At 46.1% G+C, this 23,464-nt stretch overlaps 2 protein-coding genes across 3 annotated transcripts in view; one reads left to right on the forward strand and one right to left on the reverse strand.

Annotated features, from left to right (window-relative positions):
- The window catches only part of Coq5 (coenzyme Q5, methyltransferase), a 31,123-nt gene extending 13,017 nt beyond the window's left edge, over positions 1-18,106 (forward strand). Inside the window, exons 2-7 of one of the 2 annotated variants that reach the window (XM_050131558.1) lie at positions 1,877-2,026; positions 5,242-5,463; positions 10,501-10,607; positions 15,766-15,854; positions 17,174-17,285; positions 17,364-18,106. In XM_050131558.1, the coding sequence (XP_049987515.1) occupies positions 1,877-2,026; positions 5,242-5,463; positions 10,501-10,607; positions 15,766-15,854; positions 17,174-17,285; positions 17,364-17,465 (782 nt within the window). In that variant the 3' untranslated portion in view covers positions 17,466-18,106. The remainder of the gene's footprint in view (positions 1-1,876; positions 2,027-5,241; positions 5,464-10,500; positions 10,608-15,765; positions 15,855-17,173; positions 17,286-17,363) is intronic. The other variant, XM_050131557.1, reaches the window with a different exon arrangement.
- A 2,215-nt stretch (positions 18,107-20,321) lies between these two features.
- Positions 20,322-22,733, reverse strand: Dynll1 (dynein light chain LC8-type 1). The gene is made up of 3 exons (XM_050131559.1): positions 22,586-22,733; positions 22,292-22,429; positions 20,322-20,741 (listed from the first exon to the last, which is right to left on the reverse strand). Exons 2-3 carry the CDS (start codon positions 22,421-22,423, stop codon positions 20,604-20,606), a joined length of 270 nt encoding a protein of 89 aa, XP_049987516.1. The 5' UTR covers positions 22,424-22,429; positions 22,586-22,733; the 3' UTR covers positions 20,322-20,603.
- Between the last annotated feature and the right edge of the window lie 731 nt (positions 22,734-23,464).

Raw genomic sequence — 23,464 nt, forward strand, 5'->3', positions numbered from 1 at the left:
TGGGGGCTGGAGAGATGGCTCAGTGGTTAAGAGCATTGCCTGCTCTTCCAAAGGTCTTGAGTTCAATTCCCAGCAACCATATGGTGGCTCACAACCATCTGTAATGAGGTCTGGTGCCCTCTTCTGGCCTGCAGACATACACACAGACAGAATATTGTATGCATAATAAATAAATAGATATTTTTTTAAAAAAGAAGAAGGAGGAGGAGGAAGAGAAAAGCTTTGTTGTGCGGGGGAGGTTGGCTCTACACTCTGCTGCATGGGTACAGCTATTGCCTTTCATGTTCTAGGACTTGGGGTCAATTCTCATTACTGAAACTTTGAAATCTTTAGATTTATGCAGTTAAAAATAATATTAAATAATGTAATCCTTAGGCCTCTGAATGGCTCAGGGGCAAAATGAGACAGAACAGGTCCTCATGGCTCCTGGTTTTCACCAGCAGTCCCCAAAGCCACCTCCTGTCATCCGAAACATGTTTTGGAGCTCGGGAAGAACGTGGCACAAAACTGTGGCCTCCACTCCACTAAGCAACTCTGACTTGAATGCAAGTGGGACAGACCCTGCCTCGGTATCAGAAGGAGCCCTGTGGCAGCTCACTGCAGTCTGCATCACCTCACACTACTGCAGAACCAGGCCACTGAACTCCTTCCAGAAGCAAACTCAAAGTAGATGTACTTGTAAAATTATTTTGGCCATTGTTTTTAGGAAGGATTCTATTCTGCAGCCCAGGTTTACCCAGAACTTTTTTTTTTTTTTTTCGAGACAGGGTTTCTCTGTAGCTTTGGAGCCTGTCCTGGAACTAGCTCTTGTAGACCAGGCTGGTCTCAAACTCACAGAGATCCGCCTGCCTCTGCCTCCCGAGTGCTGGGATTAAAGGCTTGCACCACCACCGCCTAGCCTGACCCTCTAATTTTTATTTTCTACCACTTCTGAGTCATCTTGAACCCGGTTGCCACAATCCTTATGCCTCGCCCAGGTTAGAAAGTTTACCCTTACAAAGTTCCTCTGCTGTGGATCTAGAGGCTCTTGGGCCACATCAGTGTCTGTGTCTCCACAGTCACCTCTTCTGCTTGTGACTGCACTGACACGCATTCTCATTCTGCTCCACCATTTCTGTGATGAACTCTTTGTTGTTTGTTGCTATTGTTGTTTGCTTGCTTTGTTTTTTTTTTGTTTTTGTTTTTGTTTTTTTTTTTTTTTTGGCACTGCTGGAGATTAAATTCAGGGCTTTAGTCACGCTTGCTAATCTTTACCCTTATTCCCCTGGTCACTCATCTTTGTTGCTCAATTTCCTCTTTCATTTATTTAAATATACCAAATGGGTTTGTCACCAAGAGACAAGGACACAGTAGAAGTATTGTAGTCTGACATGAATGAGTGTATGCTGATTAACTGATCCATGATGACACACAGCAGCCTGCAGTCTATAAAGTAGATGACATAACTGGTTCCTGATTATGACATATACCTCTTATTTTCATAATGAGTCATGGAATAAAAACTGCCCGAAGCTTGTATTTCATGCTCACACTCACAGTTAATCCAGCACTGAGTTTGAATGGGGATGCTGGGCGTTAGGAAATAGGTTGGTTTCTCTAGTGAACCTTTAAGCATTTGATGCAGGGTGGTGTTGGGGTCTGCGGAAATCACTTGCTGATGGGCTTCTTACCTAGCATGTGCAAGACCCTGGGTTCAATCCCCAGCACCATGAGAAGGGAAACACAATGTTAAGGTGCATCTTTGGTTTAATGTTAAGCGTTGTGGCTTAGCATCACCTTGCAAAGACAGACTTTCAAGAGGGAAAGCATCCCTTTGTTTCTTCCTTTAGCTTTCCCCCACACAGTCCCGTTGATAACTATGTCTGTCTCACGCCAGTCTATCAGGTGTTTGAGAGTGTGGCCAAGAAGTATGACGTGATGAATGACATGATGAGTCTCGGCATCCATCGTGCTTGGAAGGATTTGCTGATCAGGAAAATGCACCCATTGCCTGGGACCCAACTACTTGATGTGGCTGGAGGCACAGGTAATACCCTGCTTGGTGTCCTTGAGAAGGCTGAGTATCCTGTTAGACCTGTCTGCTGGTGAAGTGGGCTACCGCACCTGCCATTTGGCTAGCGGTGGTGACTGAAGGATCACTATGCTGCTGACTTCTGATAGAGGGCAAGCATGTCGCTCCAGGGCAGCTTCGTGCCTGGTGCTTTTTCTAAGAAAAGATTTTACCAACTAAAAGGTGTTCTGTGACATTTCATTATCTGAATGACTGCTTTATCTCTTTGGATTTTTTTTTTTTTTTTTTGTATTTGAGACAGTGTAGCTCTGGCTGACCTTAAACTCCCTTTGTAACAACCCAAGCTGGCCTTAAAACTCCTTGCGGCCTGTGATCCTCCTGCTTCTGCCTCCCCCCCCCCCCCAGTGCTGGGATTACAGGCCCAGGGCACCATGCCCAGCTTGTTTTTTGTTTTGTTTTGTTTTTCCTCCTCAATGGTTGGGAGTAAACCATGGCTTCACAAGTACTGTAGAAAAATTTGTGTCATAAAGCTTTGCTCCAGCCTGTTTATCTTCCGTTTGGCCTTTAATCTCCTTTCCTTCTGTTTGGAGAGAGGCCTTTTGTCACACAACATAAGCTGTTCAGGACATAAGCTATTTAGGCCGCCTTCCTGCCTTATCCACTCCCACATCAGGCATCATACTGTAGACCTTTGTTCCTTATAGCACACTGAGCACCTACGGAGAAAAATGCTAAGAACATGTACATCTCTGCCTTTAATCCCAGCACTTGGGAGGCAAGGGCAGGCTGATCTCTTGAGTACAAGGCCAGCCTGGTCTACAGACTGAGTTCCAGGACAGACAGGGCTACTCAGAGAGACCCTTTCTCAAAAAACAAACAAACAAATAAACAAACCTAATAAGAAAAGCAAATAGGGCTGGAGAGATGGTTAAGAGCTTTGCCTGCTCTTCCAAAGGTTCTGAGTTCGATTCCCAGCAACCACATGTGCTCACAACTGTCTGTAATGAGGTCTGGTGCCCTCTTCTGGCCTTCAGAGATATATGCAAGCAGAACACTGAATACAAAATAAATAAATAAAAATTTAAAAATAAAAGAGCCAGGCGATGGTGGCGCACGCCTTTAATCCCAGCACTCGGAGGCAGAGGCAGGCGGATCTCTGTGAGTTCGAGACCAGCCTAGTCTACAGAGCTAGTTCCAGGACAGGCTCCAAAGCTACAGAGAAACCCTGTCTCGAAAAACCAAAAAAAAAAAAAAAAAAAAAAAAAAAAAAAAGAAAGAAAAGCAAACAATTAAGAGCTGGAGATGTGGCTTAGTTGGCAGAGAGCTTGCTTAGCATGCATGAAACTCTGGATTCAGTCCCCAGAACCACAGAAACCAGGATCGGCCATACACACTTATAGTCCAATCCTTCAGAAGGTGGGGGCCAAAGGAACAGAAACTGTCACCCTCTGCCACATAGCAAACTTGAGGACAACCTAGACAATGTGAACTCCCTTCCTGTCTATAACAAAGCAGCAATAATAACACTGACAGAATGTGTGCTGGGTTGAGGTGTTGCTTGGTGGAAGAGCGCTTGCTTAGGCTCCTGCTTTGAGCGCAATGCCACATGGCAGCTACAGATGCCAGGTAAGCTGCTGTTTCACTGTATTGTTTAGGGGATGATGACAAAGTCTGTGGGTTTGGTAGGCCTCACTGCCCAGTGGTCCATAGTCACATCTATAGATTGGAACCTAAAGATGCAGAGAGCCATTTTATACTATTTATATTACTTTTGTAGTTTTTTGTTTTTTAGAGAGGGTCTTACTATGTTGCCATGTCTGGCCTAGAACTTGCTATGTAGATCAGGCAGGCCTTTTTTTTTTTTTTTTTTTTTTCAGGCAGGCCTTTTAACACAAAGGTCCACATGCCTCCCTAGTACTGGGCATATGTCATCATAAGTGGCTTTTTTTTTTTTTGAGACAGGTCTCATGTATCACAGGCTAAATTTAAACGCATTACATAGCTGTGCTGACCTGATCCTCTCTCCTCCACTTCCCAAGTGCTGGGATTGCAGGCATGCACAGCCATGTTTGGTTATTTGGTGTATGCTCTGCTAGGTGTGGGGCCCCTTAATTTGTGCATGCTAGGCAAGCACTTTCCGGAGACCACTGAGCCTCACTTGCAGCCCTTAATGTGAAAATTACTTTAAACCCCAGTTGTGTGATGTATACATATAATCCCAGCACCCAGGAAGTGGAAGCATGAGTACCAGGACTTCAAAATCATCCTTAGCTACTTAGTGAACTCATGGCCAGACTGGGCTACATGAAACAGTATCAAATGAGAAAATAAGAAAGGAGGGAAGGAATGGATCTTTGTACCAAGAGCACCGGAGGAGCCCTCACCTTCAATGTCACTGTCACCATGACTGCCAAGACGCTAGTCCTGCTGATGGGCAAAGAAGGTGTCCACGGTTGATCAACAAGAAATGTTATGAATGGCCTCCCACCTGCGGCGTTCCCAGTACTGACCTCATCTGTCCCCTTCCCCACCGCTCCCTTCAGCTTTTGCACCCTTTCTTTCCATACACACACGTACCATTATTTCTTGAGCCATTACCCCATTTCCCTTATTGCTGCCAAAACCACATGGGCCGGGGGCTGGACAGACAGATACCTCCCCTTACCCATACCCCCTCCTGTGTGTGTTTGGAAAAAAAAATTTTTTTTTTCTGAATTAAAAAGATTCTACTAACAAAAAAAAAAAAAGGAGGGAAGGGAAGGGAGAAAAGAAGGAAGGAAGGAGAAAGGTTTAGTGTAACTTAGGCATGGTAGCATGCATCTATAGTCCCAGCTCAGGAGGCTATAGCAGGAGGATCAGGAGTTGAAGGCCAGCCTAGACAACACGGATGCATCCTTTTTTTTTTTTTTTTTTTTTTTTTTTTTTTAGTTTTTCGGGACAGGGTTTCTCTGTAGCTTTTGGAGCCTGTACTGGCACTAGCTCTTGTAGACCAGGCTGGCCTCAACTCACAGAGATCCACCTGCCTCTGCCTCCCGAGTGCTGGGATTAAAGGTGTGTGCACCACCGCCCAGCCGGATGCATCCTTTTTGGGGGTGGAGGGATGAACGGTTCTGTTGAAAGGAGCAGAAGCATCCTTCCTCCATCACATGCCTCCTGCCTCTGCTCTTTGAGGCTTTGGATACTTTTTGCTTGGTTTCATTCTTATCTTTCCTTCTGTTGGCTTCCCGCAGGTGACATTGCATTCCGGTTCCTTCGTTATGTTCAGGCACAGCATCAGAGGAAACAGAGGAGACAGTTACGGGCTCAGCAAAATTTATCCTGGGAAGAAATTGCCAAAAAGTACCAGAATGAAGAGGACCCCTTAGGTGGTTCACTCGTCACGGTCTGTGACATCAACAGGGAGATGCTAAAGGTTGGAAAACAGAAAGCTGTGGACCAAGGACATACAGCCGGTGAGTCCCTCAGCCGACGCAGCATTGTTTGCCGGCTTCGGAAGTAAGGCGATGCACATCAGTTCTCAAGTGTTTATGGTCCAGCCACTGGCCGTGTAACCAGTCATCAGGGACTGAAGATGGTGGCTGAGCCCTGCTTATAGGTGTGTTCCAGAATTGGAGCAATGGGCTAAGCTTGGTGGGTGGTGCTGTGTGGCCCAAAGAACTTAAGGATCCTCTTTTTTGTTGTTGCAGTTTTTTTTTTTTTTAATTTGTATAGTGTTTAGATTGCATATATGTCTCTGCAGCATGTGGGTGCCTGGTGCCTGCAGAGGGCAGAAGAGGGCATCAGATCTAGAACTGAAATAACAGATGCTTGTAAACCTGCTGGGTGCTGGGAATTAAACTCAGGCCCTCTGGAAGAACAGCTGGTGCTCTTAACTGCTGAGCCATCTCTCCAGTCATTGTTACTTTTTTATCTATCTATCTATCTATCTATCTATCTATCTATCTATCTATCTATCTATTTATCTATCAATCTATCTATTTTATTTATTTATTTATTTATTTATTTTGGTTTTTCTTTTTTTTTTTTTTTTTTTTTTTTTTTTTTTTTTTTTTTTTTTTTTTAATTTTTATTTATTTATTATGTATACAATATTCTGTCTGTGTGTATGCCTGCAGGCCAGAAGAGGGCACCAGACCTCATTACAGATGGTTGTGAGCCACCATGTGGTTGCTGGGAATTGAACTCAGGACCTTTGGAAGAGCAGGCAAAGCTCTTAACTGCTGAGCCCTCTCTCCAGCCCAGTCATTTCTCTAGCCCCCATTGTTACTTTTTAAAATTATGTTTTTAGGGGCTGGAGAGATGGCTCAGCGGTTAAGAGCATTGCCCTATCTTCCAGAGGTCCTGAGTTCGGTTCCCAGCAACCACATGGTGGCTCACAACCATCTGTAATGGGGTCTGGTGCCCCCTTCTGGTCATCAGGTATACACACAGACAGAATATTGTGTACATAGTAAATAAATAAATATTTTTTAAAAATTATGTTTTTATTTATGGGGGCTAGAGGAGATTATACTGGTGCCATAGCATGTGTGTGGAGGTCAGAAGACAACTTGTGGGAGTTGGTTCTTGCCTTCCACCACGTGGGTCCTGGAAACTGGGCTGTGTTGTCAGGATTGGCAGCAAGCACCTCTACCCACTGAACCATCTCATGCCCTAAAAATCTTCAAGTTGTTGGTTTTGTTGTTGCTTTTTTTGAGACAGGGTCTTAACTGTATAGCCTTGGCTAGCCCTAAACTCACTCTGTAGACCACGCTGGCCTTGAATTCAGAACAGGAGCTTTTTAAGTCACACAATTTTCTTTTTCTTCCTTTTTTCTTTCTTTCTAAAAACCTTTTTAAGTACTGGAGATTGAACCCAGGTTCTTGCACATGCTGACTATGCTACCCTGCCACTGATTTTACATCTGACCATTGAATATTTCAAAATACTTGCCCTAGACAACCAAGCTTCGTACCTATGGAGCCTGTCCTGGAACTCACTTTGTAGACCAGGCTGGCCTTGAACTCAGAGATCTGCCTTCCTCTGCCTCTTGAACCCTGGGATTAAAGGTGTGTGCCACCACCAACGACTTGTAATACATACTTTTTTTTTCAAGACAGGGTTTCTCTGTAGCTTTGGAGCCTGTCCTGGAACTAGCTCTTGTAGACCAGGCTGGCCTCGAGTTCACAGAGATCCGCCTGCCTCTGCCTCCCGAGTGCTGGGATTAAAAGCATGCACCACCACCGCCCGGCTGCAGTACATACTTTTAATTCCAGAATTTGGAAGGCAAAAGCAGGTAGACCTTTGTGAGAGCTCTATGTAGTGAGTTCCCAACCAGTTCAGGCTACGCAGTGAAACAAACCATCTCAAACAACAAAGCTTGCCCTCTTGACTTAGCTCTCCAGGACTGCCAGACTGCCCTCTTCTGTGCCTTTAAGGCAGTGCAGGCAGCCAGAGAGAAAAGGGCCATGTCACAAAGAAGGTCCTCTGTTAACACTCTGGGCAATGTCAGCATTTCTCTGTCCCCCCTCCCACTTGAATGTCTGGTTATTTTAGGCCAATTATTCTCTTCCTCCTCCTCACATATCAAAAAGAAGCTGCCTAGACGAACTACAGCCCACTTGGCTTTCATGATGAAGGACTCCTTTGTTCGCTATCCACGCTAGCCAGAAGGCAGTCTCTGGACAAAGACACTAGCATCTTACTCCTACTGATAAATGCATTTCCTTTGTCTGGTGCTCAGCCATAGAAAACAGAGAACAAACAGTGAAATGATAGGTAATGTTCCATTTCTGGAACCATCTCCTCTACAGTGTGGCTATGAACCTGCTTAGGAATTCGCTGTTGTTGGAGACAAATGTCACATTATCCAGGCTAGCAGCTAGGGCTGGTCCTGAGCCCCTGATAGTCAGTTCTACCTCTACCTGCCTGATTAAGCAATGAAAAGTAAAGCCACTTACAGTCTTTAAGCTAGGGGCTGGAGAGATGGCTTGGTGACTGAGAGAGCAGACGGTTCTTGCAGTGGGTTCCTAACATCCAAATGGCAGCTTACAACTGCCTAAGACTCAGGTTCCAGGGCTCCAGCACCCTCTTCTGACTTCTGTGGGCTCTTGTACATGTGTGGTGCACTTACATACACTCAGTCACACATACACACAGAAACAAACAATAAAAATCCTTTGAGCTAAATGGTTGGAATCTGTCCTTTGCTGACATTATTCCAGAGGTAGTCAATTAGGCGGAAACTCTCCTGGGAGGAAGTGGCAGGTGGGTCTGAGTTCAAGGGCAGCCTGCTCTTCAGAGGGAAGCAAAATGTTCTGATGACCAAACAAGGAGGTTGGTTTTATGAAAAGATAAAGACTGGAGAAAACAGAAGGGAAGAATCAAAAGCCAACTGGCTGCTTCAGAGTCTCCGTCTTTGTAAATGAGTCCAGAAGGGCATGAGTGGCTATCAGCGGAGTGTTTCTAGTTCCCTTCTTTGTGTAGGAGTAAAGTGGACGGGCTGTGCTAGTCCTCAAGTTTCACAGGTCATTTTCTACATGGATGTAGGAACTCGAGCACAAGACATCCACTGTAATTTTCAGTCTGGTCTCTTGGACCTAATGCAAGAGCATAATCCAAAATAGTGGCCTCCCATAATGTTTATTTGACAGTATTGGAGTTTTTACATTAATTTCCGTTGTGTGCCTATATGTGTGTGTGCATAAACGTGTTTTTGTGGAGGTCAAAGAACAATTTGTAAGAAATGGTTCTCTCTTCTTCCCCTTCCCCCATGTAGTTGGTTTTTTTTTTTTTTTTTTTTTTTTTGGTATTTCGAGACAGGGTTTCTCTGTAGCTTTGGATCCTGTCTTGGAACTAGCTCTTGTAGACCAGGCTGGCCTTGAACTCACAGAGATCCACCTGCCTCTGCCTCCCAAGTGCTGGAATTAAAGGCGTGCGCCACCACCACCACCACCACCACCACCACCGCCACCGCCCGGCTCCCCCAAGTAGTTTCAAACTCAGGTGTCAGTCTTGGCACCAGCACCATTTCCTGGGAGCCGCCTTGCTGGTCCTTAGTAAATGGAATCGAAGTCACTGTCCTTCAGGACACAGCTATACTGATGAGGAGCCACTGTCGTTTGAATTTAGAACCAGACCAATCATTCAGACCTATAATTCCAGATATTTGGAAGGCTGACGCAGGAGAATCAAAAATTCAAGGTCAGCCTGGTTTTGAGTGAGTTTGTTTTATGGTCAGTTTTGGACAATTTAGTTAATAAAAAGTTGAAAGAAAGTTGGAGCTGGGTGGTGGTGGTAGGGGACTCCCTGTGAGTTCAAGGCCAACCTGGTCTACATAGTGAGTTCTAGGACAGCTAGGGCTACCCAGACAAACCCTGTCTTGAAAACTATTTTTTTTTTTTTAAAAAAAGTAGTAAGTAAAACCTTAAGGCCATAACTCTTTACCACAGTGCTAACTACGAAGCACTCGGTTGGAAAAACATTGCTTTAAGGTAGGGCTAGATATGTAGTGCAATGGCAGCATTTGCCCAGCACACAGAATGTCCAGGGTTTGATCTCTAGCGCTGAAACAGAAATGCTGCTGGGTAGCTGTCCCCACACAAGTTAGTGGGTGTTTGTTTTTTTTGAGACAGGGTTTCTCTGTGTAGCTTTAGAGCCTGTTCTGGAACTTTCTCTGTAGACCATGCTGGCCTTGAACTCACAGAGACCTGCCTGCCTCTGCCTGGGATTAAAGGTGTGTGCCATCACTGCCCTGCTATAAGTTAGGTTTTTAAAATTGGAGGACACCAGTGAAGGCAGCCAGGAGTACAGTGGAGAAGGCAGGTGTTTTCTGACACCGAATCTTTGGTCTCCACGACACCAAATGTAGCAGACTTTCTCAGACCGCCAGCCCCCAGATCATGACATGGAGACTTATTATTAGTTATGAATGCTCGGCCTTTCGCTTATGTTTGTCCCACTAGCTCTTATAACTTAGTTTAACCTGTTTCTATTCATCTACATTTTGACTTGGTGCTTTTTAACCTTTCTTTGATTCTGTATGTCCTACTCCATGTCTGGCTGGCTGGCGCCTCCCTCATTTCCTCTCTCATTCTCTCTTCTCTTCTCCCTCCTACTTATTCTCTCTGCCTGCCAGCCCTGCTTATTGCTCTACTGCCTATGAGACCAGCCAGGTGCCTTAGGCAGGCAAGGCAACACATCTTTACATTGTTAAACAAATGCAGCATAAACAAATGTAACACACCTTTACATAGTGAAAGTAATATTCCACAACAACCAAACAGTTCTTGAATTCTCTCACTTCAACTCTGGCATTACCCAAACTTTGCATCATGGGCTCTATGCCACTGGACCCCCACCCCCACCACAAGGCCACACACATTGATGCCTAGGGCACTTACACTTTTATTTGGCTTCCTACAGAATCCTCAGATTCACTACTTCTGTGGTGCGGTGGGAAATAGCTACCTAGACCTAGACTTATATCCATAATTGGTTTTGTCTTCCAGGACTTGCATGGGTACTGGGAGATGCTGAAGAACTGCCCTTTGATGATGACAAATTTGATGTTTACACCATTGCTTTTGGGATCCGGAATGTCACACACATTGACCGGGTATGAATAGATCTAGCATCCCCGGGATGCATGTGATTTTCAGGATAGCAGTTCCTCTGGAGTGGAGCTATCCCAGGTGAAGACAGGGAAGATTCTTTTCTGGGCCCAGTACTTAAGAGGAGTGGCTATTTAAACTTAGAGGTTTCTTCCTCCTCTTTCTCATCTTTGTGTGTGTGTGGTGTGTGTATGCTGGTATACTGGCCCTGAGAAGCATGGCTTTTACATGAGTGCTGAGGATTTGAACTTAGGTTCTCTTCCTTCCACAGCAAGTGCTCTTACCCACTGAGCTATCTCCATAGCTCGTCTCTTAAAAAAAAAAAAAAAATATATATATATATACACACACACATACATACATATGTGTATGTATATATATATTTTATTGATGTATATATGTATGTACCTATGTGAGTCTTTATGCACTGTGTCATGCAAGTGCTCTTGGAGACCAGAGAATGTTGAATCTTCGGGAGCTGGAGTTACAGCCATCTGATATGGGTATTGCAAACTGTAACCTGGGTCCTCTGTGTGAGCAGTAAGTGCTCTTAACCACTGAGCCATCTCTCCAGCCCTAGGGCTTTTTTGTTTCTTAGTTGCCACAATGTTAAGCCAGAACCAGTTCTTGGTTGCTCGGGTTGGCACTGACATTCTCTTCATGGTTGGACCATGGCATTTCCTGTTTCCTTTTGTGAAGCTGTGTGAGTTTGCAGGTCAGAGGCGTGGTCAGACACAGAAAGAGGCACTCGGATGCTGTGCAGGCAGAAGGGAACATCATGGTTCCAGTACAGCGGGAAGAGAATGCTCATAGCTCAATAGGATTCAACTCTTCATTTCCTCCTGAACATTCTGTCAAACATTTAAAGACCATATGCAAGAAACTGGCTTCTTTTCTGTGTTGTGGGCCCCCACTGTCTGACTCCTCTATTTCTAGGCAAGACTTTCTTTGTAGGGATCGCTCTGGTCTGAATAGTACTCTCCAAGAGACCTGAGGGTAACGCTGTTGAGAGGTGCTGTGGACCTTTAGGTGGGGCCTTGTGGAAACCCCGTAGGTCAGTTGAGTGTGCTCATGCCTCCTAGCGGTTAGGGGCCTTGAGCTGTCTAGCATTTCTCTAAGCCTTCTTCCCTCCCTGCCCTTCTCTCCCCGTCCTGTTTTTATTTTTCTCTCTCTCCCTTACTTCCCCCTCTCTCTGCCACCTCCATCCCTTTCTCTATTTTATTACTTGGAAACCACGATCAAAAGTGCCAGGTAAATGCACTTGCTACCAGACCTAACGGGTTTAGTCCAGGAAATACACGGTGGAAGAATCAACTCCTGCAAGTTGTTCTCCACGTGCATGCTCATGTACGCATACACACATGCACACACATATATAGGTGTAGATATAGATATAGAGAGCGTGTGTGTGTGATTTGTTTTTGAGACAAGGTTTCCATATGTAGTCCTGACATAGAACTTACTGTCTGCGACTTCATGTGTAGACCAGGCTGCCCTTGAATTCAGAGCTTCACCTGCCTCTGCCTCCCAAGTGTTGGGATTAAAGGTATGTATCACCACACCCGGCTATATTTTTTAATTTAAAAAAAAAAAAGCACTTTGTAGGCAGGTGTGGTAGCATATGGCTATATTCTCAACACTCCTGCAAAGGCAGGAGGATTGCTTTAAGTTTGAGGCCTGTTCTATATTGTGAATTCCAGGCCAGCAAGACCCATATAACAAATCATGTCTTGAAAAACAAATCCTCATTTTGTTCTTTTGAAGCAGGGTCTCACTCAATAGCAGGCTGACCTAGAACTCACTGTGTAGTCCAGGCTGTCTTTGAACTTGCAGCAATCCTGCCCCAGTTTCCCAAATTCTAGAACTACAGACGTAAGCTACTACATCCAGCTTAAAAACAAAAATAAAATAAACAAAAAACCCTCTCTCTCGGGCTGGAGAGATGACTCAGAGGTTAAAAGCACTGGCTTCTCTTCCAGAGGTCCTGAGTTCAATTCCCAGCAACCACATGGTGGCTCACACCCATCTGTAATGAGGTCTGGTGCTCAAAACACTGTACTCATAATAAATACATCTTTAAAAGAGAAAATAAAAGAAATGTAAACATAGGGAGCTGGAGAGATGGCTCAATGATTAAGAGCACTGGCTGCTCTTCCAGAGGACCCGGGTTCAATTCCCAGCAGCCACATGGCAGCTCACAATTGTCTGTAACTCCAGTTCTAGGGGATCTGACACTTTCACATCAATGCACATAAAGTGAAATAAATTAAAAAAAAACTCTCTCTGAAGAGACAAATTAATCCTGTAAATAATTACTTTGCTACTATGAAGGGAAATTTTTCTGTCTTTTCCACATTCTGCACTATTTGTGACACCAGGCGTGGGCACATAAGCCTCTGCAAACGACCACATGATTGCCCTCCAGTTAGTTAGGATACTAGCTACTGCAACGTCCATAGATTCCTCCAGGCTAAGGTTCCGTCCACTAAACTGCACTCCAGTTCAGATATAATTTCTCCCTGGCCACAGGCCAGAGGGTCTTTGCCACCCTCTCTCTGGGTTTGATAATTTGCTAGAATGTAGTTTCCTAAGCCAAGCATGTCAACATATACAGCAATTACAGGGTCTGGGAGGCTGAGCTAGAGTTGCAGGCCAGTCTTGGCTGTATAGCTAGAGCCTATCTTTGTTGCCGTTGTTTTGGTTTTTGTGGGCTTGTTTTGTCTGTTTTGGAGAAAAGGTCTCATGTTGTTACCGTGGCTGGCCTTAGACTCATTATGTATGCTTCTGGCTGTAGCGTGCTAGGATTAAAAAAGGCACATGTTTCCTGGCCTGATAGATCCTATTTAAAACAACCAAGGCCAGGTATTACTGCTTCTTGTATGAGAGTTTGTCTCAAAAAATAAAACAAAAACTCACCTTATTTGTAGTTGGAGGCTGCCCAGACCCAAAATAATCACACAGGAACTGTATTAATTAAAACACTGCTTGCCCAATCACTTAGGCGTATTGCTAGCTAGCTCTTACATCTTAAATTAACCCGTCTTTATTAATCTATGTATCATCACCATGAGGTCGTGTGTAGAAATGACCAGGCTAGCTAAGGATAAAACAATTATATTTATTATAAGGGGGAAACTAATGAAATAGGAAACGAGAAATCCAAGCACATTCCTGTGGGAAAAGGTGCAGGGAGCATGCACACAGAGGTGCACACCTTTTACCCTGGGTCCCAGCGAAGCCACGCCTTAACTAAGACCCACCTCTTAAAGACGGTTGGCTAACAAGGTTCCCCATTAGTTGTGGCCTACTGGCAAAGTTCCGCCAGGCTCTGGAGGGACTCTTTCTCCTGCAGTTACATGGCTTCTCTCTGACTCTGCCTACTTTCTCCCAGCATTTAGTTTAGTTTTCCTGCCTAGCTCTATACCACCCTGCCTTTGCCCAGCCAGCTTCTTTATTCATTAACCAATAAACACAAAACATATACAGAAGGACTTCCCACATCACTTCTTTGTTGCTTCTTGACTTCAAGGTGAAGGTGAGCAGTTTACCATCCTGTACCTCTTCACCAGAGTCTGCAGGCAAAGGTCTACCCTGTCTCAGCCTGGAACCTATCAGATTGTAAGCGAGAACGAGCCCTTCGCTCTGCTGCTCTGTGCAGTTTGTAGTGGTGCTAGGCAGCCAGCACCCACTCTGTAGCTTGGTTTTTATAGCCATCCCTTTCTCTATAAAAGGTTTATTATATGCTCTGACTGAAATGTGTTTTTGCCTGTTGTTGTGGCTCACACCTGTGATATGGCACTCAGGAGGCAGAAGCAGGAGCATCATTGCAAGTTTAAGGCCACAGGAGTCTTATGTGATGAGTTCTTGTCCTGTAGCCAGACCCAGTAACAACTGTATCTCACAAAAACAAAAAACTAAGATTAAAATGAAATACTTTTGAATAAGATCAAAGTTGAAGATTGTGTCAGTGATAACCTCACACTCACCTCCCAGCATTTGGTGCCTCTTCTCCCACACAGTCTCCAATTCCTTGTGTATATTTGTAAAGATGTTTTGTGCCTTTTAAGTGTGTCTGTTAAATTGGGTGTGCTGGCAATGCCTATAACCCCAGTGCTTAGGAAGGACTGGGGAGATGGCTCACCCAATAAAGTGCTGGCTATACAAGCAGGAGGAGCTAACTGTGGGGCACACATTTTCAGTCTGCACTCAGGAGGCAGAGGCAGGCGGATCCCTGATTTCGAGACCAGCCTGGTCCATAGAGCAAGTTCCAGGGAAAAGGCCAGGTGTGTACTGGGGTTGCAGTTAAGTGGCAGAGAATTTGTCTAGCATGTGCAAGGCCCTGAGTTCAGTCTTCAGCATTCTAAAGAAACACATGTGCACACAAGTACACACACGCACACATAAATCAGTGATTTTGTATGTGTCTGCGTTGCTTAAGAGCTTTTTATAGATACTCATTAGTAGTCTCATTAAGTTAGGCTGGCCTTGTGTGGTCTCCCAAGTAGCTGGGGTTATAGGCCTGAGCCATTGGTTGGGCTTATGTGGTGATTTTTCTCCATGTTATCACATAAAACTCTTAGTTCCTCCTTTGACAATAGCTAAGTAGGTTGTATTTGTGCAGATTTCCCAGGATGTTCACCAGGCTCTCATTGGGTAAAGTTGTGCTGCATTCTGTGCCATATAAAATGAATGATCCACATATGTGTCATTTTCTGTCATATTCCTTTAATTAAAATCGTTATGTTGGAGTCTGGAGAGATAGCTCAATGGCTGCTCTCCCAGAGGACCCAGGTTCCATTCCCAGCATCCACATGGCAGCTCACACCTGTGTCTAACTTTAGTTCCCGAGGATATGATGCCCTCTTCTGGCCTCTGCAAGCACTGGCACACAAGTGGTGCACAGATACGCACTGTGGCTCTAACGCATGATTCTAAGCTTCATCTTCACGGAGCTGTGTCCATCTGCCTGCATCAGCAACTTTCTCTAATCACAGGGCAGCAAGTGCCTGAACATGGGGTAATTTCTGCATTATAAATCCTAAGGATGTAAAAGGGAATTTATGGGGAATGTTTCATTCAGTGCACATAGAAACTAAACCAGCCTCTGACCCTTGGAATTGTGGAGAGGTCTGCTGAGGATTTTCTTCTCGCTCTTTCTCTCAGGCACTCCAGGAAGCCCATCGGGTCCTAAAGCCAGGAGGACGGTTTCTCTGTCTGGAGTTTAGCCAAGTGAATGATCCCCTCATATCCAGGTTAGCATTGATAGCAGAGCTTTATAAACTTGTCTAGCAAAAGGTTCCCTACCCCAAAATAGCCAGTAAGCTACAGGCATCTGACTTTGTGAGTTCAGAGGTACCAAGGGACAGGGATTCTTGAAGAGGTCAGTGAGTTCTTATGAAAATGCTTGGGCCAGAAGAGCCTCAGCAAACACCCAGAGGCCATCCTAGCCCACACGGTTCGTTTTGTGTGACTCATATGGTATTTTAAGAAATTTAATCCTGCCGGGCGATGGTGGCGCACGCCTTTAATCCCAGCACTCGGGAGGCAGAGGCAGGCGGATCTCTGTGAGTTCGAGACCAGCTTGGTCTACAGAGCTAGTGCCAGCACAGGCTCCAAAGCCACAGAGAAACCCTGTCTCGAAAAACAAAAAAAAGAAATAAGAAATTTAATCCTAGGTGTGGTGGCTTATACCTGTAATTCTAGCACACAGGAAGCTGAGGCAGGAGGATCACTTCAAGTTTAACCCTTGCCTGTGTCTGTATGAGTTCAGGCCAGACTAGTCTACAGAATGAATAAGATTATCTCAAACCCATCAGCTAGCTAAAAACGTAAAATCAGGAAATTAACATGAAACCTGGATTTCCAGCTTCACTGGAAAAAATCAGATGTGTCACTGCTTGGTAGGGTGAACTCCTTCACGCAGGCGTCAGAGGCAGAGTTAACTGCCTTTCCTCCAGTTTTATGCAGCCGTCACTCCCTGTGGGCCTCTTGGCCTTGCTCTTGGCCTACTTGCCTTGTTTCAGTCACTTGCTTGACCCCTGTAGACATCTGAGTCAGCGACTCCTGGCTTGCACTGTCCCACTTACTATTCCCCCACACACAGGGTTTCTCTGTAGCTTCGGAGCCTGTCCTGGAAGTAGCTCTTGTAGACCAGGCTGGCCTCGAACTCACAGAGATCCGCCTGCCTCTGCCTCCCGAGTGCTGGGATTAAAGGCATGCGCCACCACAGCCCGGCTCTCCACTTAATATTAAGGAATTGATCCAAGCACATTTTTGTAAAGATTTGTTTGTTTTGAGACAGGGTCTCACTATGTAGCCCTGGCTGTCTGTCATGGAACTCCCTAGATAGACCAGGCTGGCCTTAAACTCAAAGAGATCTGCCTGCCTCTGCCTTGCAAGTGCTGAGATTAAGTGTGTGCACTACCATGCCAGGCTACAGAGAGCATTCTTAACCGCCGGGCTATCTCCCCTAGCCCCACACTTTTCTTTATGTTATTGGTACAGGGAATACACCTAGAATCCACTCTAATCTTAATCTTTGCCCTTTTTTTATATATATATATATTTTTAGGCTTTATGATCTGTACAGTTTCCAGGTCATCCCTGTCATTGGGGAGGTCATTGCAGGAGACTGGAAGTCCTATCAGTACCTTGTGGAAAGTATTCGGAAGTTCCCAAATCAGGTACAGAGCTTTCGTAATTTACAGCCAACACCCTGAGATCGAAACCCAAGCATCCCATGTGCTTCTCTTGTGTTTCAGGAAGAGTTCAAGGAGATGATTGAAGATGCAGGCTTTCAGAAGGTGACCTATGAAAACCTGACAACAGGAATTGTGGCCATTCATTCTGGCTTCAAACTTTAGCTCCTGTCTGTGTGCAGCACAAACCGGTCGTTTGAGCGGAGGTCTGGAGCTGGAAGATAATCTCCCCATGAGAAGGTAGCTGAGCATCTCTCTTCTCTTGAAGGCCATCAAACCTTGGATTCATGTTCTGCATTGACCAGTCTCAATAAGGAGGAAACAAACCCCTGCTGACTTTTGCAGCTCTCATTAGTAGCTGCCCGGGCCACCAGGGCCTTCTCCCAGAAGTGTCTGGTCTGGTTTTGCTCAACTCCTGCTAACACTTGGCTGTGCAGTGTGGAGTCAGGTAAAACCAGAACTCACACAGTGCTGAAACTTCCTCATAGCTCGTCTGTCACAGCCGCCTTCCAGAGGGATAATGGATCATTGGAACCCAAGGATGGTTTGAACCAGCCCTTCAGACTAGTGTTGAATCTAGGGCTAAAAGCCCAGGTCCACGTCAGAACGCTGGCAATATTAGAACCCTGGGCTGGTGAGGTGCTCAGCGGTGAGCACATATATTAATTAGACTAACCAGGGGCTGAAGGTGTGGTTCAGTGGGAGAGCACATGCTTAGCCTGTTGAGGGCTTGGGTTTGGTTCTCATCACCAGAAGCAAACAAACAAAAGTAGGATTTTGTAAAGCAGTAAAGTTTACATTGTGGGTGCTATTTGTCCCTTTTTCTTGGGGGAGGTGAAACAAAGGCAGTGCATGTCAGCATCCTTCTGTCAGTTTTGTCACCAGGACCATCCTCGTGTCCATCATCAGGAAAGCAGTGAAAGCAGTCTTAGTAAACGGGGCTTGTCAGAATACATTTATACATGTTTATAGTAAAAAGAAGAGAGAGTGGGGAAGGAAATAATTTATAACAGGGTTGGGGGATGACTCACTATGCTTGCAAATTGAAGTTTGGTTCCCAGCACCCACGTGGTGGTTCACAACCATCTGTAGCTTATGCTAGGGGACCCAATTCCTCTTGACCTCTGGGGGCACTGTGCACACACATACATGCAAACAGTGATACACATAAACAGTAAAACAGATATAAATCTAAAGAATACATGTACTTATGAGCCTTGAATGATGGCACAAAACTGCAGCCTCAGCACCCAGGTGGCAGGACGGCTACAGGCTGAAGTCAAGTCTGCACAGCAGGCTCCAGGCCAGCTAGGGCTGCGCACCGAGCTCATGCTTACCTTAAAACATTTAACAGACCATTACTACAGGCTGCCCCTTCGGTATTCCTTATGGGTCTAGGCAGAGCATGTACTGTACAGTCCAGTGTGATGCTAAGAGGCTTCACGTGTATTTTGAACATGACGCTTAGTATCAAGTCTTGCTAAGAAACTGCAGAAGCTGGGTGGTTGTGGTGCATGCCTTTAGTCCCAGCACTTGGGAGGCAGAGGCAGAGGTAGATGGATCTCTGTGAGTTCAAGGCCTGCCTAGTCTTCAGAGTTCCAGGACATCCAGGCTACACAGAGAAACCCTGTCTCCAAACACAAAAGCAAGACAACAACAAAATAAATAGGGCTACAGCACACTAGGAGTCACTAACAGATCACATAAGACTTTGTCTGTCTCCAAATGGCTCCCAGACAGCCAACTGCAGATGTCTCAGAACAGCAGGAAAGAGCAGCTGACATGCTAAACTACATTTTTTTTTTTCTCAGCCAGCTGGAGACTACTGGCTTTTACATTAACAGGAAGGAGCAGGCACCGATAATTCATAAACCATCCAGCCAATTTTATTTCTATAAGCAACATGTTTTCTTGCATCTGAACCTGAAAATGAAAGTTAAAAGCTACCAGTCTATTGACAGAAAGCATGGGCCAGATCAAATAGATCAAAACCCTCAATGTCCATTCTAAGGAGTGTTGATGGAGACCATCGTCTGCTGGGCGAACTACAGCTTTGATGGTCAATTCCAGTTGGGTTTCAAATAATATACAGCTGGCCATAAAGAGGGAAAGGGACTCAATTTATGGAAACATCTCTACCTGTCCAAATAGATACAAATCTAAAATACCCTAACTGTAGGCTCCTACTCCAAAATACCCCATCTTTTCATGCCATCTATCACAAAGCAGTAAAACAACCTAGAGATGGTGTACATCTGCAACCCCAGGGCTTGGCAAGTGGTTAAAGATTAGTTCGAGGTTATCCTCAGCTAGAGCAAGTAAAGTCAGTCTGGGCTTCGTAAGATAGTCACAAAAAGCCAACAGGCCTGCAAGATGGATTATGGAATAGACTTGGTGTTGAGTCTGAGTCATGGCAGCCACACGGTAGAACCTACTGCCCTCCACAGGCATACATCAACAGTGAAGCAGTCTCACAGCCTCTAACAACTTCAGGTGCAGAAAGTGTTTTAAAGCTGTAACTGACCTGATGCTATCCAGAAGATCGTGGTCAGTTCAAGTCTGCATTCTATTCTGTGAAGCAGTAAGGCTTTATCTTGTGAAAATGGTAAACAGGCAGCCCTGCTGGGACCGTTGTACTTCCATAAAGTGTGGGTTGGTTCTCAGCCTGTAAGGAGTCTCATATATGCTTTTCTCTGAAATTGTCAACAGGAAGCTCTTTGTTCCGTGAAACTGATCCGTTTACTAATTGATTTCTGAGCACAGCCCAGTGAGCTAAGTCCCAAGGCACTGTCCCTCTGATCTAGGCCCACCAGGAATCTACAGTGCTGCTTTTAGCCTCCTGAGTGCTGGGGTGACAGGTATGGGTCCTAATAGCCCAAATAATCTGGAGAAACCAGTGTGGACAGTCAAGCATTACATTCCAAGAGCACTAAAATGTCTAATCCCACACAGTGAGTCCTCAACCATGTAGTCCCAGTAAGCTGCTCCAACCCTATCTACCTGAACTAACACACACACACACACATCTCAAACAGATTTATTTTTAAAGGAATGGCCTAAGGGAGGGAAAAGGGGGGAGGGGTACAGAAGTATGGCCTAGAAAATAAATACAAATGTAAGCTGTTTTACTAATTATTTTATAACCACAAACTCGTACAGAGGATGATGCTCCGCACAAAACACAACAGATTCAAACGAGGTGTTCCCTTAGCAAAGCTAAAGAGTCAGTCTCTGGTATTTGGAATTTAGGATGCAGTCCTTGTTTTTGGATGGATCACTGGGTGTTTGGCACAGTCCATGCTTTTAACCAGATTTGAACAGAAGAATGGCCACCTGACCCAGGTAGAAGTAGATGAAGTGTTTGGTTTCATGTGTCACATAACTACCGAAGTTCCGCCCCACAATGCAGTGCCAGGTGGGGTTGTACTTCTTGTCAAATTCCTGGGAAAGAATAAAACAGAATTTTAGTGGTGTACCTGGAGAATTCACTTTCTAGAAAAACCAGAGCCTGCACGACCAGAAAGGGCAAACGCTGGCATCTTCAATTGTTTTCACACTTGGGATTGAATCCAGGGCCTTGGGCATGCTAGGAAAGAAAGCACTCTACCACTGAGCTATACTCACAACCCTAGCAAATTCCTAGAGTAAAAGAATGTTCCCCGACTCTTAAGTCACCTACAGAGAACAGAACTGCAAGCATGCTTGCAGTCTGAGGTAAGATGGAATGGGATCTGAAAGGCAGAAGGGTCATTTTCCAAGACATTTCTGTCAGGGATTGCACCTGACTTCTTGGGGGGGGGGGGTCCTTTGTACATAGCCCTGACTGTCCTGGAACCCCACACGTGGACCAATTTGGCCTCTAAGTCAAAGAGATCTGCCTGCCTCTGCTGGGATTAAAGGCGTGTACCACCATGCCTAGTGCAGATGACTTCACTTATTCGATGACAGTAGATGACATCAGCGCTTGTAGTCTATCAGGTTATTCCTACCATCTACCCGAAATCCAGGACGACCAGAAAGACCTTAATGACACTTGTTGAAAGACCAAAGGACAAAGCCTCGATTATCTAAATCGAGCTGGACTGAAAAATAAAAATGCTAGCAACATAATCTGACAGCTAGCTAGGCCAGACTCTAGCCTTTAAAATTGCTCTCCTCTCTGCAGCTATTACCAGGTCTTAAAGATTAGCAAGTTAGAGAGTATCTGCTCCCCGCTTCTCCCATCCCAACAGGCACCAGAACTGAAAACGTTAATTTCTTCACTAGTTAGATCGAACCAGGGCCAAAGACGATGTAAAATTCTTTAAGGCTCCTCATATCTCATTCTGCATGCAGTATGAAAACCTGTCTGTTAAGCCAAATGCCTTTCTTACAATCTAGATGCACATACTGCTGCGTTTGTCAAAAAAAGTATTCATTTCTGTTCCATATGAAGCCTTTCATCTTCCCGTTCCCACTGGAACCCTCCCACGGCTTCGGTTCCAGTTTCCTTTCCTTCCAGCAAACACAGCTTGAGAAGTTGGCAGTCTTGCCAGCTTTCTACAAACTGCCATTTACCAAGCCTCCACTCATGCCCCCAACCACCACTGCCACCCACTTTCCCTGAACTGCCGACTAACTCCCGGCTGGAAGGCTGGCAAAATCTCCTCCTAGCCCGGCTGGAAACACCTACGCAGCGGACCCCCCCCCCAACACCCAGATGGATCCTCGGAGCAGGAATCCTACAGTAGGGGGAACTGCTCGCTGCTCCCTAGTCTTGGAAACCGTTGCTAGGTGGCGCTTTCCCCCAAGGAGCTGGGATTTAAAAAAAAAAAAAAAAAACAAACTTCGGGCGTTGAGGGTCTGGTCTTCCCAAGAGAAACGCAAAATCCATTTACGTCCTTTCTAGAACTGTCTATACCGAGCCGCCCTGCGTGCCACAGGAAAACTCTGCCAAGCGCCCAGGGAACGCGGAACAGGGGAGAAGGAACTGTGCGGTGCCAGGTCCTCACCTTCTTGATATGGGCCGCAATATCCTTTTCTATGTTGTACTTCTCCAACGCCTGAGTAGCGCACTCCACCGAGTCCTGTTGCATCTCTTCCGACATGTCTGCATTTTTGATCACCGCCTTCCGGTCGCACATGGTTGCCTGTGGAACGAGGCGCGGGAGAGGTAAGGGTCGGTGCAGGCCGCGCTGCCCTCCGGGCCGGCCCCTGAGGACGACGCCCCCACCCGCTTCCAAGGTGTAGCTCCCACGGCCCACACCGCGGGCCCCGGGACCGGAGGACCCCGAGCCCTCACTCACCGTGGAGCAGGGGCCAGCCGGCTGCTGCGAGCTCCCGAGGAAGGTGCTGGCGCCGCTCAGGCAGCAAAGAAGAGCCGGTCGCTACCGAAGCCGTGGCGCATCTAAGGAGCCCCACGCCAGCCGCCGCCGCCTAATCCCTAGCCCCGCCCTGCGCCCGCGGCCCCGCCCCCGACACACGCCGCTATTGGCTGAGCGCAGTCAGCGGCCTCCTTCTATTGGCTCATGCACTCAATGGTTCCTTCAGGATCTTTCCCCTGCATTTTGTTGCAGACCACAATGCACCGCGCACAGCGTCGGTTGCCCAGGCGATGCGCCGCACGCGGGCAGGCCCACACACCCTGAAGGCGGAGCCCGGGTGGAGAGGCCCGCTCGGACCACCCAGCTGTCAGGAACGGTGCGAGGGCGGCCCTGCCCACCGAGGGTAGCCTAGGGTGTGTTCTCGAACCGCAGTTTCTAGAAGACGGGGAGTCGCCACCCCAGGTGCTCTCGACTTCCACCCCACCCGGGGTCAGCACACTGTACGGCCACACAAGTGGCCTCTGGCCTCGAGAGATTCTCCCAAGCACGGGCGAGCCTCCGGTTTAGTTGCACTAAGGGTCGTTGCTCTGCTGTCTCATCCTTTAAATTTGTGCGTGCGTGCGTGCGTGTCTGAGGAGGCCTCGGCTTGAGAGCAAGTGCGACGATCTCCCACAGAACCCGGTTTTTCTGTTCGTGTCCTCCCCACCCCCACCATAGCATGGTCTCCCTAGGTAGCTCAGGCTGGCCTGAAATTCGCAGCAGTTCTGTCTAGGTTTCCCCATGCGTTATCACACCAGCGTAAATTCCTAATTTTTATTATTATTATTATTTTTTTTTTTTTCCGAGACTGGGTTTCTCTGT

Source organism: Alexandromys fortis, unplaced genomic scaffold (genome assembly GCF_014885135.2).
Source record: "Alexandromys fortis isolate MF-2015 unplaced genomic scaffold, M_Fortis_MF-2015_v1.1 scaffold_382, whole genome shotgun sequence".
NCBI lineage: Eukaryota > Metazoa > Chordata > Mammalia > Rodentia > Cricetidae > Alexandromys > Alexandromys fortis.